Raw genomic sequence first — 19,792 nt, forward strand, 5'->3', positions numbered from 1 at the left:
ATTTAAACATCGACACGGTCTACGCCTTCAGGAAGCGATAGTTTCTCAACGGCTGAGGGTCCAGACCCTCTGGACGGAGTGAAGCGTAGAACAAGGAGCTGGTTTACACTAGGCTAACTTTTCACTGACATAAGAAAATTATACAAAGAAAGTTAGACCAATTTTTGCACTCTAAAATTTACCAAAATCAAGAGCACTGGAATTAGAATAGCAAAAATTTCAGACTTGCAGAAAATCAAAATAAGAACATAGAGTTGTAAAATCACTCCATAAAACACAATCAATAAAATCAAAGTGTGAAATTTCACTTGAGCTGAAACGTGTCTCCGAAGGTTTCCTATGGCTTCCGTAACTTTGATGGTGCTGTGTTGCATTTGTAACAGGTGAAGGTGAATCTTCTGGGTGAGGTGGTGGAGAAGGGCAGCACCAACCTCCAGGTGGACACCGACAAGTTCAGCCTGCACTCGGCCATCTACTCTGCCCGACCCGACGTCCGCTGCCTGCTGCACCTCCACACACCTGCTACGGCGGCGGTGAGTCAGTGACGGTTACTCTGCAGACTCGCTCAGAATAGACACCTGACACCGGATTCAGGAAAAGCGAACGTCCATTACCCTCTGAGGCTGACAGTCTACCGTCTCCAGGTTTCTGCGATGAAGAGCGGCCTGCTGCCGCTGTCCCATGAGGCTCTGCTGGTTGGCGATGTGGCCTACTACGACTACAACGGCGTAGTGGAGCAGGAAGAGGACCGGATGGAGTTGCAGAAAAGCTTAGGACCCACTTGTAAGGTGAACAACACCACAAGAGACCAGACTGAATTAGACACTGATCTGGTGTTCCACCCCCTCCATCGAGCTGTAGAGCTGAATGCAGAGGTGATGTATTCTTACGCTGGATTAGTGATTGAAGCCTGAACCGCTACTCGCTGCTTTTCTCTCCGCCAGGTTCTGGTGCTGAGGAATCACGGCATCGTGGCTCTGGGGGAATCGATGGAGGAGGCCTTCTACACCATCTACCACATACAGGCAGCCTGCCAGATCCAGGTACCACTCGCAAGGTGGCTCAGAAATACTTGTATGAACACCGTAGTAACTTAAACTTACTGTATGACAAACTGCATACCAGAGTTTCCTCAACACGTAATTGATCGTGGCGCACCGTCAAGGTCAAATAAAAGCCGCCACGCCTTCAGAATGAAGTGAGTTTGAAATTAATTCATGTCGTGAATCATTAAAATGTACTTTCATTTGAAAAACCGACACTGCCACTTCCTGCTGGTCTGGCTGCAAAGCTGGCTACTGTGTGCTGCACTGCTGTCAGGAGTAAAGTAAAGCTAGAGAGGAGAGTCATAAGTAGAGGGAGAAGAAAAGTGAGAGGAAGGTTAAGTTGAAGGCATTTTTAGCTCCAGTCTGTGAAAACAATCCTAATATTAACGTATGTTGCATTGACTGACAGTAACTTACATAGTTATTATAGCCCAATCCTAATCTTTATGCTCCTTTGAGTCCCATCTCAGTCCTTACCTGCATGATAAGTGATGGTTTGCGTTGTCCTCTCGTCTATGTAACCCCTGCTGGTTCATTACGGATAAAGCTCTTAATGGTCAAAGTTTTAACGTATTAAAAAGATACTTTTATGCCAGGCTGATTCTGCAACATACAGAAAATGTGGTTAGCTCTTTCTTTCTAACCAAGGCCAGCCTTCTTCTACAGAAACTGTCTGTAGACATCAGTCTCAGCTGGATTAGCTCTGCCTGTTTGTCTTTGGCAGGTGTCAGCTTTGTGTAGTTCTGGAGGGGAGCACAACCTGATTATGTTGGACCGGGCGATCCATAAACCCAACCCAACCGGCACCGTGAGCTGGGCCGGCTCCACCTTCGGGCCCCTGCATAAGAGCCGCACTGGGGAACATGAGTTTGAAGCTCTTATGAGGACTCTGGATAATCTGGTAAGCAACGGATAAACTAAATAACGTCAGGACTTTATTTAGGTCCCTCTTGTAAATGAGATCTGGATCTCAACGAGGTTTATCTGCTTAATAAAGGAAAAAAAAACTAGGTCTGTCATAATAACAGATAAATTATCCCATAAATTATTTTGATCAACAATAATATTGTTGTTTTAAGACTATTTTAAAGTAAAATATTGATAGTGGCATAATAATGCAAGTTCGCCTTGTCAAAGACAAACTTTAATATTGGTCACTGGAAGATGTTTCAAATATCCAAAATGAGACACGACAACGAAAAACAATAAATAAAATGGAAATAGAAAACACACACACCCAAAGCCATAAATAAAATGGATCGGATGACTCTGTGGACAAAATCGCCCTTCAAAAATTATTAACCATAAGAATGAAAATTGCTGCTCTCATTTGAATTTGTCATGCGATTAATTTCTTATTGTATTAGTTCACCTGGCAACTTGAGGTTTAGTGCTTTGCTGATGCTGCAGCGAAGAACCTGGATTTGATTTGAACATTATAACCTTCTCTGTCTGATGAACCACAAGCTATCTGAGTACGGCTGTGGGTTTAAACAATCCATTATTAACTCACCCAGCTTACCTCTTTGACCTCTTGCTGGAATTAAAATCTGACACCCTGAAGCTTTTTATTCTGCTAAACTGCTTAAAAGTAAAATCATTTTCTCTGCTGGGATTTTGCTTTAAACTTTTCCCACAAAATACAGAACAACCTTTAGGATTCTGTGACTCCTCTGGCCATGTGACAAAATAAAAAACGTAGGGATGTACAGATCAGGATTTGTTTTTCTGAGAGATTTGAATCTATTCAGAATAACTGAAGCCAAATCCCATTCAGATACTTGATTAAAGTTAATAAAATCAATACCAGGGATGCGCTTGAAAAAACTCAGTAGCTTTTAAGGGCAGTCAGAGAGCTCTGTATTTAATCAGTGATGTTGTGTAGACAGTAACTCTAAAGGCAACAACCTCTTCTATTTTTCTTTTTTCTGACAGCAACCAGCGTTTTGTTCCAATGCAGCTAGCAGCATTTTGCTTTGGCTAACAAAGCTAATGCTAATCTGAGCATAAGTATGAGCTGAACCCGGTTAATAATGTTCCAACAGCACTTTACCCAATACATTTCTGATCATATATCTCAGTGAACAAAATGTCGCCCTTCACTGCTGTTGTTTTCCTTCTGTGTGGTTTGCTTAACATGCTAGGCTAATGCTAGCAAATTTACTCTGTTTTGATGTAACTTTTGGTAATTTGGCATTTTTCAGTTTTGCTACAGTTAACTGTTTGTGTTTCTGTGGATATTTTAGTAAATCTCTCCATGATGTCATGCCATCGTGGCAGCATTTAGCTGCTTGCTATAAGCATTGCTATCAATTTTATAGTGTGGTGGAAAGCACTTTTGCTGCATTTTCTGTTGATGCTTCAAAACAAAAAAGAATAAAAGATTTCTTGCGGTTTGCAAATTGAACCCTTAAAGCACAGCAGTGTGAAGTGTCGAGTGTGCAGAAGCAGCAGGCTAATGTAGCACAGAACACTGTTTTAGGGGCTGAAAGCTTAAACCACAAAAAGCCAGCAGGCTGAGTGCAGACGAGTTTCAAAAAGGGTTTTAGTTGCCCACAAGCATGACTTAATAAAAAGGTGATCCTGTTGTTGGAGCAACATTATTAAACCTAATGGACATTGCAGCAAAAGTTTAGGAAATTTGTTCAGCCGTGCAGTGCATACTTCAAATTGAAAGGGGCAGTGTTGTGTAAAATCGACTTTTTTGAGCTTTATCATTATTCCCTCCTCATAAACGTACCTGAAGTGTTGTCTTGTTGCATGTTTGAGAAATCCTTTAATCTCCCGTGGCAACCTTTCAGCTGTGCAAAACGCCTGGTTGGGCCTAGCCCCGCCTTCGAGGTCAAAGCTGCTCCTCAGAGCTGTAGTTTCTGAACTTCTGCCTCACTCAGCTCCTTCAGACTAGCCAGCAGCAATTTGCAAACACCTGCTATCTTATTATAGAAGCTTCTTCTCAGTGCAACACTGGCAAAAAAATGTTGTTAAAGGATTTAGAGGAGTGATGTAATGACTTCCTGAAGGCGGAGTTTCAGAAAGAGTAGGAGTTTTTAAAGAGACGGAGGCCCAATTTCAAGGCGAAGTCATATTTGACATATATGTCTTTTCTTTTTATGTACAACAACTGAAGGAAACATAGTTGCTTGATTGTGCTATAAAATGGCATTATGTGCCTGGACAATGCATAACACTGCCCGTTTAAAATATTTTCCTTTTGGTGTTGTGTTCAGGGCTATCGTACGGGCTACGCCTACCGCTTCCCCGTGTTGCTGGAGCGGACGCGGACACGGAGGGAGGTGGAGGTGCCGGCGACCGTAACGGTCTTCCACCAGTTTGATGACGACGGCGTCCACCCGGCTCTGAGGCAGCACCCGTTTGCCCAGCGTCAGCAGCAGGAGAGGACCCGATGGCTCAACACTCCCAACACCTACCAGAAAGTCAGCCAGGAGGAGGCGAGCCCGGGACACCAGCGCACCACTGTGAGCTCCAAGGCATAATTATCAGCTTTAAACATGCAGCGCTTTGCAAAAATACTCCTACCTCCTTCAGCTTTTTCACATTCACTGTCTTCAAAGCACCAGGAAAGTAGTGAAAGTAGTTAAACCATGCAAAGTGGAAGTCAGTATTAGGAAAACATGCAATTTGATTTTCAATAAATTAAAAATATGTAATTTCTTGATATATTTCCATTTTAACTACAATGTTCTTTTAAAGGTGTTTTCTGGTAAATGTCTGCTGTTTGGCATTGAAACGACTTAATTGTTTATTCTTATATTCTAATACATTAACACCTCTTTTCCTTCTAAAACTGTTTATGCTGAATTAAACCGCAAGTATCACCAGATATATTGCAGCTAAAACTTATTGAGATACGAAACAATATGAATTAGTAGCATGTTTATGTGTTAATATGGCCCAGTCAAAGTCCAGATCTAAATTCATGTAAAATTTTGTGTATATTTTGAAGATTTTTTTCAGTTGTTATTTTAGATGTGCTAAGCTGGTAGCAACATGCTCAGAAAGTCTTAGAAAACGCCGCTCTGTTTGGATTTTTATTTGTATGTCATGTTTGAAAAATGTATAATTCTCCTTTTACTTTAAAGTTATGTTCTGTCTTGTATTTGTCATCTGATATTGCAATAAAATGCATTGGAAATGTGTGATTGCAACCTAACAAAATGGGAAAATGTTCACACTTTACTGCACATGCATTCCTGTGCTTTTATTCTACAGGAGTACATTTATAAAGTCCCTTCCTTTGACTGGGCCATAAACACTGTGACCTACAGGAAAAAGAGGATGTGAGATCAGGAGCATCACTATCTGGGGATAAAAAGTGAAATGAATGAAGGGGAAAAGTGGTAAATGCTTTTTGATGATGCAGCGAGGATAAAGTAGTGACTCATAGTGACTCAGCATCTTTCTCACATATGGAATATAATCAGTGTGGACTCACTGAGATTTTTCTGCTTCCAGGAGTGAACAACCTTCTGTCTGACTTTTTTTTTTTCATGCTTTTTCTGAGTCAGGAGGTTTTTATTTTTGTTTTCAGATATTCTGAAGGAAACGTGACACTTCCTGTGACCCTGAACAGGATTCGGCAGGTAGAAAAAAAAAGTTTCAGTTACATAGAAAAAGAAGAAGAGAGATGGTCTCAAATCAGTGGGAGGAGCTTCACAGTCCCTCCCATCCTCTTCACCCTCTTCTCTGCATTGCAGAGGAAAGCCCATCAGCTTGGATAGATATACAACTCTGCCCTCTTGTGGCCAAACATGCTACATGCTCACAAATCCCCTTTGTTTATGTTTTTTTTTTATTAAAATAGACACAGCAGGTGGCTAATTATGCATTTCTTCACTCTGCTTGTTTTTCTTCTAAATTAAGTAACTTAAACGCCGCTTCCTTCCCTTCCTTCATTTCTTCTTGCAGTGGTTGAAAACAGAAGAGCTGACTCAGGCTGGCAGCACAGCCATCAAGATAGAGAACCCAAACCAGTTTGTGCCTCTGTTCACCAACCCTCAGGAGGTGATCGAGACACGAAACAAGGCGAGTCTGTCCTCCGTCCTTTTCCCTTCGAACCCCCCCCACCCCACGAACCAAACCTATTCACAGATCCCATCATGTTCCACTCAGATACGACAACAGAACCGTCAGGATATGAAGACAGCAGGACCGCAGTCGCAAGTCCTCGCAAGCGTCATAACAGACGACAGCCCTCCGGTACCGGCACCACCGGTTCTGATCCTGAAACCTTGAAGCTAATTCCCTCTCAACCTTTGACCGTGAATGAAAACATGCATTTTATTGGGGTGTGTGTGTGTGTGTGTGTGTGTGTGTGTGTGTGTGTGTGTGCGTGTGTGTGTGTGTGTGTTTCTGTGTGTCCATCAGACCCCAGTGAGCCCACCCAAAGTTCCACCAGAACCAGAACCACCCAATCCGTTCAACGAGCTGACCGACAAGGAGCTGGAGGAGTACCGCAAGGAGGTGGAGCGAAAACGGGACGGAGGGACCGACGGTAACGACTACTTTAGCTAGTGTTTGTACTTGGCTTTATATATATTTAACAACTCTTAAGAAATCCTGAACTATGCCTTTAAAGGAGAGTTTAACCTGCATATTGTGGATATTATTTTTATGTCACACTTGGCAGATGGCAGCTCTAGATAAGAATATTGTCTCATTTATGATACCGAAAATGTTTATTGCACCACAAACATAGAAAGGAAGAGCAGATCACTGAAAGTAGATTATTTTATTTTGTAATAATCACAAAGGAAATATAATTCCTTTTGTTAATTTTATGTTACACATTTTTAGTTTCTTAATTTCTCTGACAGCCTCTCTATAACTTACTTGTGCCGTGTTTTTGTAGGTGTTTATTTCCGATGTCCTGTAAAATCAATGAAATATGCAAAACCCATCACTTTTATACATATATAAATGTCTTTCATTGTACCACCTCTCCTTGTTCTGTTTTCATCCACCCATCTATCCATCTATCCATCCATCCATCATAGTGTCCACACAGTAGAAAGCCTAAAGAAAGTCTTATAATCATGTGTCTAAAATTAAGGCTTTAAAATGTCTTAAATTCATAAAAATATAAGTTGGCAATAACAAAATAACAGTTTCAATGCAACGCTCAGGAGGAATGCCTGGTTGGTTGTCATGTCAGACTGTCGGTTCCCCAAGCTGCTCAAAAAAAACCTTTTGAAAGCGCACTTGGGGTCAGTGCAACCCCGGTGGACCGCGCACAAAGTAAAAAGCTTGTGAGGTTCAAAAGACCGCATGTCTTCAGACTGTGAGAGGATCAAATACGTTAATCAGAGGTCTTAAATCATAGGTCTATTTAAACTCCTGTAGTTTTTTTCTCGTAGGATGTTTCTGTCAAGCAGAGGTCAGAGTCACACACACGTATATCTTCTTTGCATTCTGTAACTCCAGGAGGTTGAGGCCACCAGTAGCTAGATGCTAATACACCCTTGCTATCTAGCTAGCTTTTTTGTGTCTATCATGGGTAAGTGCAAATGTATTACAGTTGGCTGGACAACGCTCTTTTTCACCACTTCCTTTGCCAACCCATATGAGTACAGGTGCATTCTGGGGAACAAACACATTACGGGGTTAACGCTAGAGAGCCAAAAATCTGTTTGTGCTCATCTTGATTGTAATTCAGTAAAATCCCCCAACTACCCCTTATGTCCATCCATCCATCCATCCATCCATCCATCCATCCATCCATCCATCCATCCATCCATCCATCCATCCATCCAGCCAGCCAGCCAGCCAGCCAGCCAGCCAGCCAGCCAGCCAGCCAGCCAGCCATCCATCCATCCATCCATCCATCCATCCATCCATCCAGTTTGGTTCTCTGAAGTTTATCAGCTAAAGACTAAATATCGTCTCAAATTCAGTCTTTCTTTCTGCTGCCTGGTGTTTCTTATCTAGATCTTAGGAAGCAGTAAAGACAATCGGATCTCTCCAAATAAAAATCGAAATCAGTAAAAGATGTTCAAGAAAGTAAAACAAGTGTATTCCATGCTAAAGAAGTAGAGCTGGGACATTTTGTGTTTGTACATTATGCTTAGCACAGACTGGCTGAATCCTACTGACCAAAAATATGTCTGCAAGGTTAAATGGAGACTCTTCATTAGTGTGAGTGTGAGCATGCTCATGTGTCTCTGTGTTGTGTTGTGTTGTGATGGACTGGTGATGTGTTCACCTCTCACTCGTTCATGTCGGTCAAAGCTTCAAGACTCATAACGAGCTCCAGTCCATCCAGTCCTACATGGATGGACCAGAGATCCAAACTTTGAAACTTCAAGGGCTTCTTACACAAATCAAATCAAATCAAACAAAGAGGCCTCCAGTTCTGCCACCGACTCTTCCATGTTGTTCTTTTCTGTCTTCCTTCCTCCTAATGTGACTCTGCTGTCCAAATAATTCTAGTTTCTGAGGTTTGAACATCCATCGTAGCTGACGTTGTAAATCCACTCAGGTCTGATTCGGACTCTATGAAATTTTCTATTTCTTGCTCATTTATCTTTTGGTCCTGATCAATAAATATTTGTTTGAACTATTTTGCAGGTCCAGAAGAAAAAAAAAAATGAAAGAGTCAAGTTTGGTTTAAAAAATGTGTTTCCAGATTTGCTCCTATCTAACCTAAAAGGTTAAAGTCCATTTTGTAAAAGATGAACTACTTCATGTGATATCAGTGTGTGAATGATGAACACATTGTTTTGTGCTATCAAATTAGCTGAACTATAACTTAATGTTTAAACCTGCAAAACCATTTGTAGTGTTGCACAGTACTTTGCTTACACTGTTTTAAATTTTAAGTTAGTTGAGCTCAAAATGTCAAGTTGGTTTTTATTTTACTCTAAATAGTACCGTTTAGAATCAAGCTGAATGTTTCTTAGAAAAATACCCAAGCCGTATCAGGAGGACCAAAATCCTGAAGCTGTTGAAAAGATTTAATGCAGTGAAATTGGGAGGGAAAAAAAGCAAACAATTAAATGTTGAATTTTTATTGCACTTTTAAGAGTGTACTTTTTCTGGTTAGTTTTTATGACTGCCATAAAAATAATCATGCATAAAAATCAATGTTGTCTTTCATTGCTGACCTGGTCAAGGCTGAAACACCCACATCAAAAATTCACTTTGCTGGCTTTTTTGTTTTTTTACAAAACAGGCAAAAAAACATAGAAAAAATATTTAAAAATATTTTTAAAAATTCTATCTCTGGATAGGTCTGAAGTACCACTGCACTTTTAGATCTAACTTATAACAACATTTTGCGAACTAAGGATGAAAACTTTGTTGTGTATTTAAAGGCTGAAACAAACAAGTGTTCATCTGTTACTGTGTCGTAACTGTGTGTAGTTTGTTCTCACAGCTGTTTGCTTCACAAATCTAACCCTGTGCTCAGCCGATGCTCACTGTCCCTCAATGTCTGTCTCTGTGCGTGCGTGTGTGTCTGCGTGTGTGTGTGTGTGTGTGTGTGTGTGTGTGTGTGTAACTGTAGGGGAGGAGGTGGAGAATGGTTTGGAGTCTCCTCCTGCTACCTCCCCTACAAACGGCCCTGCAGTCAGCCTCCCTCCTGTCTCAGGTGAGGCTTGGCAGATGTGTGTGTGTGTGTGTGTGTGTGTGTGTGTGTGTGTGTGTGTGTGTGTGTGTGTGTGTGTGTGTGTGTGTGTGTGTGTGTGCGTGCGTTTGTTTGCAATACCTTGTGGGGACAATTTTCCTGACATACGTTGTGGGGACCAATCACTCCTCGTGGGGACTGGAGCCTGGTCCCCACCAGGGGAAACCCTGTTTTTGGGTCAGGGGTCAGATTTAGGACTAAGATATGAATTAAGTTTTGGTTAGGGTTAGGTATGTGATGGTTAGGGTTAGGAAAAGGGTAAAGGTAAGGTTTAGGCTGTAGAAATGAATGGAAGTCAATGGAAAGTCCCCACAAAGATAGCAACACAAATGTGTGTGTGTGTGTGTGTGTGGGGGTGTGTGTGTGTGTGTGTGTGTGTGTGTGTGTGTGTGTGTGTGTGTGTGTGTGTGTGTGTGTGTGTGTGTGGAATGTCCAGCTTGGTTTCCATGCCATTTCTCTGACACACAGCTTGCTTCAGTTTTCTCTCATGGACTCAGATGTCTGAGCTCTGCTTCTTGCCTCTGACAGCAACGTTCCTCCTCTTCCTGGTTCCTCACAGCAGCAACACAGCCAGGACTAAATCAACAATAATTTGAGTAATAATCAGTGAAGGACTTATTTTTATACTAATTATTCATACAAAAAAATGACTAAATTTGGAAGCATACAGTCATGTTTGATAAATTAGAATATTATTAAAAAGTTCATTTATTTTAGTTATTATCTGTGGAGCTAAATTGGGGACTTGTACAAAAAAAAAACTTAATTGAAGAAAAATGTTAAACTGAAAAAAAAAGAAATATATCTATATATATATATATATATATATATATATATATATATATATATATATATATATATAAAAAGTTGAAACTGAAAAAAAATCTTGAAAACCACATTTTAAATTCATGTTTTTGTTTACAGTTTCAATTATTTTTTCCTTTGAACAAACTGTATGGCCCCAATCGAGGCGATTTCCAGCCCCCAGTTAATGAAAACATGACATTTAAGATTAAAATATGACATCACACCAATAAAAATACACTTTTAATACAGAAATGTGGACTTAATGTAAAGTATGTTTAAAATCTTCTTAACGTTTGGTATTTTTAATCTGGCAATCCATATTCTAATTTATTAAATTGTCTACGTATTCAAGAGTTTACCAGCAGATGGCGCTGTAGCAGCAGAAAATAACAGAAAAGCTGTATTTACTTTTAAGATTAAATTACATACAGGTGGACTCTATTAATTAGATAGCTTCTGCAGGATTATATGTATTATATTTAACACTTTCTGAATTGGACCTTAGTGTATGATGCTAGTTTACCTCTATCCAAATAGAGTACGGTAAATTTTCCATCTATAACGCAACAAATGTGGAACATTTGATTTTGATTTGACCTCATCCATGTTCCTGAAAGCTGCTAATAGAGCTGTGCTGAACAGAAAATCCTGTTAGGATGCCTGGAGGAGTAACTTTGGCTGTCGGTTGTTCCTAGTATAAGTAATATTTGTTCAGGGAGACATTTTACCTTTAAATATTCAATTTAAGCATATCCAACATATGTAGGAAAGTATGAAGCATGTGACATGTGCAGATGTGTAAATATAAAGCTAGTAAAAATGTATGATGGATGACCGCTGGCACATTTCAGCTGCTGTGTTCTCTCCTTTAGCGGCTGTCCGGTCCTGTTGCTCCACACTAGTTGCGTTCTTTTCCATTGACCAAATCATTGCGCAATTTGACATATCGAAAATAAATTTTCTTAATGGAAATGTGGCAATCTCGAAAAAACTCTTGTTTTCTGATAAAAAGTTTTGCCGCAAAACTTAAATGGAAACACTTTTTTCAGTCACATGGAGCCACATGATCGACAACCGGATGTTGCCGCTTGTGTGAGACGAAGAAGAAAACGGGAACTAGTTTGAGCATGATGGGGCAGCATGCTTCTTAGTGGCTTATCGTGTGCATAAACTTATTTATGTTTGATTTTAATTGCATTTCTTCTTTAATGAAAACACTGCAATTACGAAATTATTTTAGCGGAATACTAGCTGCGTCTTCATTAACCATATAATTGAGCAAATTGTAATTCTGAAAAATAAAATTGCCTAATGCAAACACTCCAATTTTTAAAATAAATAGTGTGTTTTTGAGGAAAAAAAGTGTGCTTGAATGAGGTGGTTTTTCTGCTGTATCGAAATTAGTGCAATGGAAAACCTGTTTCGCATCACACAAGTCAAACAAGCAACCGGATGTTAGTAGTAGTGAATGAGGAAAAGACAAAGACGACAGGAAATGATAGGAGGATGATGACCTACCTTTAAATATTACCTTTAAAGTTACCTTTAAAGGTCGCAAGAACAAACTTTAAACTTTAATTGCGTTTCTTACTTAATTTTAACAACAAAAGTGCAACATTGTATATTTTTCGACATTAGCAGAATATTGACAGCTTTGTAATGGAAGCGCAGCTTTTGAAACCAGTTGAAAACCCGCGTCCTGTAAGTGAGCATGTTCATCCGCAGACATTACCCGTATGCAGCCCCGCAGCAGCACCAAACCCAAGCCTCTGGTACACGCTTGCTTACTCTTTGATGCTTTCTCTGCTCCCATTTCAACCGTCTGTTGCAGCGATGGAGGTACACAACGACTCTCCGGTCATTCAGAATGGAGGCGACGAGGAGAAGCAGGTGACTAAAGAACTGGAGGAAGGGATGAAGGCGCTCTCGACCAACGACACCTCCTCCACTCCCGCCACGCCACCAGTCAAACCGCAGGGCGGGACCCCCGAGGGCTCGCCGTGCAAGTCTCCATCCAAGAAGAAAAAGAAGTTCAAGCCGCCATCGTTCCTGAAAAAGAGCAAGAAGCAGAAGGAGAAAGTAGAGACCTGAGACGGGTCCCACAGACACGTCAGGCCTCGGCGAAGCGCCACAGGTCGTCACGTGTGACTGGAGCAGTCGACGGAACCGCATCACAATCATTCAGAGCCATTTCAATGTCGAACCCCCAGACACGGTATCTTAAGAGTGCCACTGCTAGCCACCGAATTTGATGTTTGTGGTGATTCATCGAGTAAGTTTAAAGAGCTCCTGTAACTACTTTCACCAACTGTTTGATCCAGATCGGACACAGCCCAGCCATCCAGTTTGACTCACTACTTTCGATCACTCTCACGGTTTTCTGTACTCCACAAGTCGCCACTATCAGTTTGTCACTTCACCTCACTGTACAGGAATTCAACCATGTTTCCTCACTCAAAGCAGGCCTGTCACTTGGATCCTGTATAAGTGACACTTTAGTTTTTCTGACAATACACGTTGGAAGGTAAAGTGTGTTATTCATGTATAGCACTTAACATAGGTAGATCGATGTTCTTGCACGTCTTATTCTTTCATCATTATACATTTTCTCTTAGCCTTTGGTTGTAGTTATCATGTAGATGTTGCAGGTTTAGTCTGTGAGGACAGTCGCAGTATGTGTAGAAATCTACTGATAGCTATTGATTGTGCGGAGTTGACGGAAAGCAGGGAAATGTCGCCTAGCTACAAGTTAAGCTGCAATTTTAGCTGTTATTAACCACAAAGGTTAATCTAAAAAAAAAAAAAAAAGGTTGCTCATTATTGCAATCGGAATATACTGAGGGTACCCAACATTCCACTTTTCTTGTTTGGTTTTAAAACATACATGTGCAAAAGATCTCTTTCCAAGTAATATTTTTTTTCTGTTTGAACCAGTAGCTGTTATCAAACTGCTGATGTATGATGGTGGCTCATTGGTTTGAATTAATTTTCTATAAGAATGTATATGTGAGTGTTGCAAGGTTGCAATGTATCAGTCATTAAAGATCCAGTTAGGTTTCAAGTCCGCCAAGCGAAGCCTCCATGTGTGTATGTCTGCTCTCTTTGCCTCGTACGTTAAATTGATCAAACTTTAGCAGAGCCAAGTCCTCAGATCACTTGGGAACAACAAGGTAACAGCTTCAATGACAGTTCTATTAACGTTATTAAATCCAATAATAAAAATCAAGATTTATTGATGTTATTGAACTAACCATAGGAACATTTTGTCCGTATCAACATGGTTTTGCAGTATTTATATCCTTGATCTCTATTTTTAGTTGTATTCAATGGAGCCCTGCTTATTTGCCATTCAGTAAAGACTGATAATCCCACAATGAACTGCATTAGTCCACTATCAGTTTATAAAATAAGATTATCCTATATTAGTCCCACAAGGCAGAAAGTGGACAGAACCAAATAAGAGTAACAGATGACAAAACAGGAGAAGAGTACAGAGCTGAAATCAACTTGAAATCTGAATTATATACAAAAAAAGTTTATATACAAAAAATACAGATGCATACATATAAATGTATATAAATATACGCAAAACTATACATTTACAAACATGCACACACATATACACTGGCGAGTCATGACAGCAAATTTTGCTGAACGATAAATCGTCCCAGAAGTTATTGTGATAAATAATATTATTGTTTCGAGATCTTTCTCAAGTAATCACAATGATAATGGCATAATGATGCAAGAACACATTCTCAAAGATTAGTAAACTTTAAATTCTAACAAACATTTAACACTGGAACTGGAAGATATTTTAAATAAAATAATTAAAATAACAAAATCATGCAAACTGAAATTACTGAGCTCGTTTTAATTGATCATGTGATTAATTGATTTATTGCCATATATGTGTATGGAGGCTTATCGCAATTTTTATCTTCTGCATGATTCATCCTCTAGCTCTAAAATTTTAAGGACAGAGACTTCATAATTTGTTATTTTTGTTGTTTTGTTTATTTTATTTAAAATATCCTCTAGTTCCAGTGTTAAATGTTCATTAGAATTTAAAGTTTAACAAAAATAAAACAATAGTATCATTTATCGCAATAACTTCTGGGACAATTTATCATTCAGCAAAATTTGGTGTTGTGACTTTGGTGTATAAATAAATATATATATATATATATATATATATATATATATATATATATATATATATATATATATATATATATAACATTTAATTGATTTAATTTAAATCAATTAAATTAATTGATTTATTAGGATATAATAAGGCTTATTGCAATAAGTCAATTAATCGCACAATATGCGATTAATTGACTTAATCGCATTACATACTAATTACATACTTATATGTATATAAGTATGTACTTATATGCATGTATGTATGTGTGGATGTATGGATATAATAAACAGATATGATGTATGGATGTGCTTAAGGCTTTATTTTTTTGCGGTAGAGGACATAAAGGTGCGCTTCCTTACATGGCTTCAGAAGGAAGTGAATCTTAATCATTTATTTTGTCCATTATTGTTTCGGACAAAAACAACCAATACGCCTTAAACAACTTAAGTTTCTTATTCTCCTCAAGAAGATTGTTGTTTTCCTTGGTCAGCTCCTTTGCCTTCTCTTCCGCCTCAGAGTTTTGGTTCTGCAGTTGGTTTAGTTTTCTGCTGCTCTTGAAAACAGCCTCCAGACATTCGTCCAGCTTGTTAGTAAGCCCCTGCCTTTCTTCCTCTGTCCCTGTCAGGCTGTCTCTAACCATAGTCAGTTCTCTATCAAGCATAGACAATTTCTTCTCATTATTCGCTTCTGCCTCTTCCATTTGCTTCCTCAGCTGCTCCAGCTGATTGTGTAAAAGCTGATTTTCAGATTTGGCGTTCGCCAGCTCTGCTTGACGAGCTGTGATGTCACTGTCTAAGCCTTTATTGACCTCCTTCAGTGACGCATTTTCTTTTTCAGACTCACTGAGATCCGTCTGGACGTCGCAGAGTTTGCCCTCGGCATCTTTGATCTGATCCTTGAGAGCTGACACTTGCATCGAGAGCTTTGCTTCATTGTCTTCCCTTTCTTTCATTTCCTTCTTCAAGCCTTTGATCTGCTCGTTTATGGTCGACACCACACGCTTGTTTCTCTTCCGATACTTTTCAGATTGAAGGGAGAGTTTCTGTAATTCCAGCTCCATCCAATGTATGATATTCCGAGCTTTTATGGCTTCTTCTTTCATACCTCTCAAGTGCTCATCTTTGGACTGCAGTTCTGTCTGGAGTTGGTCACTCTCCGAGGTTTTCGCCTCGAGTAACTCTGACAGCTCTTTGTTTCTTATCCTTTCTCTGCGAATCTCTTCCGTCAACATTTCATTGTCATTTTTAAGCGACTTTGCTTGGTTTCTGGATTTGTTCAGTTCATCCAAAAGTCCATTGTTTTTTCTCTGTAAACCTTCTACTTTATCGTTCAAAGTCGTCAATATCTCTTTGTCCTTTTCAGACAAATTTTGTCGATCAAGCCTTTCAATCCGTAATGCCTTCTCGGCATTCTTACTCTTTCTCTGCTCGCTCTGAAGGAGGTTCTGAAGTTCCTGTATTTTATTTAGGTTTTGCTGCTCCCTCTCTTTAAGATCGTCCTTTTGCTTCTTTAGCTGGCTTATGTCTGACGCCATTAATTTAGCTTCTTTCTTTAACTTGTCAAAACCTTCCAGATCTTTCGCTTGCTGCTCTCGCCATATTGTCTGAATGGCATTTTTGTTACTGAGTGTCTTGACTTCCTTTTGAAGAGCAATGTTCTCCTCCTGAATCTTGCTCAGATTTTTCACCCTTTCTTCTTCTTTGTTCTGCAAGTCTGAAATGGTCTCCTGCAGCTCTTTTATTTTGTCCTTGCGAGTCCCTTCCTCTTTCAGCCCGTCTTTAAACAGCCTAATCTCTTTTTGTAGTTTGAGATTGTCTTCGACTAAACTTGCTATTTCCTTCTTACATTTTTTGTTTTCCTCCATGAGCAGTTTCTCATTCTTCTCGGACCTCAGCAGGGCCTTGTTCTGTAGTGAGCTAGCAGCCGGAAACATTTTGAAATGCTTTCCAAAAACGAGCTTCAGTCAGGTTCCTTTAGGATATGTCTTGAATTTGACGGGTCCCGTCAATGACTATGACGCCACCACATTCCATGTTTAGCAATGACTTAAATGCATTCCTATGTTGCTATGGTGATATCACTGTTATGTCACATATCCAGGGGAGACCATCCGCCGTTTTACAACGCTATTGCCATTTAAACAATATTGAAGGACATCTGTGGGACAGCGTGTCCTTATGTGCACAGATGATTTGGTTATTGTTGGTCCTTTCTTGTTCTGGTCCTCAACAGGTATTGAGGCCCTGCTCACAGTAATAATAATAATAATAATAATAATAATAATAATAATAATAATAATAATGCATCAAACTCATGACAACAGTGCACTGAAGAATAAGATCATGATTATAAAAATAGGTAGGATCAGAAATTTCCTGATTCCTCCTTTTCTGGTACTGTTCCTAAAGGGTCAGTTTTATGTAAAATGGACTTTTCTGAGCTTTTAATCAATCCCCACTCAGGTCCTTCAGACTAGCCAGCAGCAATTGGCAAACACTGCTAAAGTTAGCTAATCTGCTGAGCATCTGCTGAGCTCATTATATGAGCCACTTCTCAGTGCAATGCTGGTAAAAACTTTAATAGAGTTAATAGGGTTAATAGAGAAGCCATGTTGGGGTGACTTCCTTCAGAAAAAGCAGGAGTTTTTAAAGAGACAGAGGCCCAATTTTAAGGTGCTAAATTACAAATGCTGTTATAAACATTTGTAAATGTAAATCATATTTGATATGTGCAGCATATGTATAACAACTGAATTGAACAGTTTCTTGACTGTGCTGTATAATGGCACTATATACAGTGACATTATATGACTGGAAAATACATAATACTGTCTCTTTAAAGTTCATGCTGCTATTAAATACCAGGCATATTATATAACTGATGATCTGGCCAATGATTTAGACATTTACCAACATTTACCATTGTTTAATGTATGAACAGGAGAAGGGCTCAGCAATTGTCTCAGTCAATGACAACCTGTCAAACAGACCACAGTTTGTGAGACTAGCTGGTCATGTGCCTAACCAGGTGGTCAGCAGCACAGGAGCGCCACAGGGCAGTGTACTGTCACCATTTCATTTTTTACTCTGTACGCCTCAAACTACCAGTACAAAACAGACTCTGGTCATCTGCAGAAATACTCAGATGATTCTGCAATTGCTAGGTGCATCAGAAATGGTCCAGAAGATCAGGACAGAGAGCTGATATGCTTTGTGGTAGGACATGTACTGGAACTGCAATTTCGTTGTCTTTCTGACAATGGCAATAAAATTCTTCTAATTCTGATTCTGATTCTGATATGGGAGCACTCGTCTTATCTTGAATGCAAACACAGCAGTCATGATTGTAGATTTCAAGAAAAACAGGGTTAAGAAAAACATTATTTCTATCATGGAAGAAGAAGTGGAGATGGTTGAGGAATATGAATACCTTTGTGTTCACACCTGGACAACAGACTGAACAGGAGACAAAACAGTAAAGCTGTTTACAAGACAGGATGAAGCAGACTGTACTTCTTGAGCAAGATTAGGTTCTTGGTGTTTGCAGCAAGATGCTGCAGATCTTCTATAAGTCTTTTGTGGAGAAAAATAATCTCTTCTTCCAGAGTCAAGGAATGAGAAATGCTAAAAAAAAAAATTAATAAATAAGATTTGTACTGTTTTGGGGGCAACTATGAAACCTCTAGAGATGATGGTACAAAATCATATTCTTCAAAAAAATCAAGAAAACCTAGAACATTCTCTTAATGAAGGGTTTCATGAGTCTTACATTGAAAAAACATTATTTGGAAAAGTGTTTCTTCTGCATGTATTTGTTATTTACATATTACATGTTATTTATTTTAATCTTTTCCCCCCACTTTGGTCTTCAAAATACCAGAATTTGCGCCTTTTTCTGATGCACCATTTTTAAGCATTGCATTAGATATTATGATCATAACAAGCATCTTTTTCAACAAATCCTTTTATTTATTCCTATTTCAGTAACTTTTTTACTTTTACTTGAATACAGTTTTTAGTTACACTTTATCTCTGCATTCATGCTCAGTACGAGCGGATGTGAACTCAGGCAGAAACAGGACGTCATTGGTATAGTCGGAGACCTTCCAGCAGGGGGCGCGAATGCAACACTGCACATCCTGAGAGGTTTTGTGAAACAGAACAGAAGAAGGTACTTCCTGTTGTCCGCTGTGCTGTGTTTTCACATAAAATTACAGGTAAGACAAATTAACGAACCTGCGGCTCTCCGCGGACTTCTTCATTATGACTGAGACTTTTTCATTTTACCGAAACGTGCTGGAATTGCATTGGTTTCTTAAAATATAGCCAGGAGGTAAAAGGAAACGTGTCTTAATGTTGCGTTTGGCACGGTTTTATGTGGCATTTTACAACACATTTATGAGTGCAACATCTCAACAGGTGTGTCAGCAATAAACGAGCCCTGTATGCTGCTCACTCTAGTAGCAGGGAAAGCTAATATCCTGAGCTCAGTGTAAATGTGTGACATTTTCATTCATTTATCTTACGAATCCCAAACAGGTGACTATATGTTCACATCCGGCCTCTTATCTAGACTTTTACAGTCAGACCAACCTTTCGGCTCACAAAAGTTACCTTCTGGTGTTAATTTTGACTCGGTGTAAAACTTTTCAGACTAAACTCCTGATTTGAAGCTGTACTCCAAAACAAGCGTAACCAGTTCGTTTCAAGAACCAAGTCCCACCACAAACGACCTAAACAACTTCTGTTTTTTGTTTTGTTAAACAGTTAGGACAGCGCAGGTTGCTGTAAAACATCTGCTGTAATAAAGACCTTATACTGCCATAAACTGCACCAGATTGCATCTGCAAATCCTTACTAACCAAAGCTGGCGTTGCTCATCAGCCACCCTCTGCTCAGCCTTGGTGAACAGAATGTGTTTCTTTGTATCCCTCTTATTATTGTTATGTTATTTGGACAGAATTGGGATAAATATTTCGATTATAAGCAACAACAGAAAAAGATCGTAGAGATTCACAAGTTAGTGGCTAATTTCTTATATTTTGATAAAGTGTTGACCTCTTTGTAGTTGCTTCTTTAAAAACTCGGGCTGGCCAATAAATCCTTAGCGGTAGACATCGACACATGAGCAATGTGAATAGAAAAATAT

General features: G+C 39.4%; 3 protein-coding genes across 5 annotated transcripts in view; 2 read left to right on the top strand and 1 right to left on the bottom strand.

The window, feature by feature from the left end:
* add2 (adducin 2 (beta)) overlaps positions 1-13,569 on the top strand; it is a 24,677-nt gene extending 11,108 nt beyond the window's left edge. For all 3 annotated transcript variants that reach the window (XM_015003018.2, XM_088009089.1, XM_088009088.1), the window contains exons 6-14: positions 384-533; positions 645-788; positions 945-1,043; positions 1,771-1,947; positions 4,274-4,522; positions 5,973-6,089; positions 6,177-6,263; positions 6,432-6,558; positions 12,326-13,569. In XM_015003018.2, coding sequence (XP_014858504.2) covers positions 384-533; positions 645-788; positions 945-1,043; positions 1,771-1,947; positions 4,274-4,522; positions 5,973-6,089; positions 6,177-6,263; positions 6,432-6,558; positions 12,326-12,585 — 1,410 coding nt within the window. In that variant the 3' untranslated portion in view covers positions 12,586-13,569. The remainder of the gene's footprint in view (positions 1-383; positions 534-644; positions 789-944; positions 1,044-1,770; positions 1,948-4,273; positions 4,523-5,972; positions 6,090-6,176; positions 6,264-6,431; positions 6,559-12,325) is intronic.
* A 1,457-nt stretch (positions 13,570-15,026) lies between these two features.
* On the bottom strand, positions 15,027-16,508 carry LOC106927442 (uncharacterized). Its single transcript, XM_015003021.2, has one exon. It carries the CDS (start codon positions 16,506-16,508, stop codon positions 15,027-15,029), a length of 1,482 nt encoding a protein of 493 aa, XP_014858507.2.
* A 2,249-nt stretch (positions 16,509-18,757) lies between these two features.
* Positions 18,758-19,792, top strand: part of erlin2 (ER lipid raft associated 2) — a 28,362-nt gene continuing 27,327 nt past the window's right edge. The window contains exon 1 of the mRNA XM_015003022.2: positions 18,758-18,860. The gene's annotated coding sequence lies outside the window, so the exon portion shown is untranslated. The remainder of the gene's footprint in view (positions 18,861-19,792) is intronic.

This window comes from Poecilia mexicana, unplaced genomic scaffold (assembly GCF_051168715.1).
Source record: "Poecilia mexicana isolate PSO_F unplaced genomic scaffold, ASM5116871v1 scaffold_9, whole genome shotgun sequence".
NCBI classification, from domain to species: Eukaryota; Metazoa; Chordata; class Actinopteri; order Cyprinodontiformes; family Poeciliidae; genus Poecilia; species Poecilia mexicana.

Bases quoted from the DNA above. Each gene is read 5' to 3' on its own strand.
- LOC106927442 (XM_015003021.2), bottom strand. From the start codon at position 16,508: ATGGAGGAAAACAAAAAATGTAAGAAGGAAATAGCAAGTTTAGTCGAA.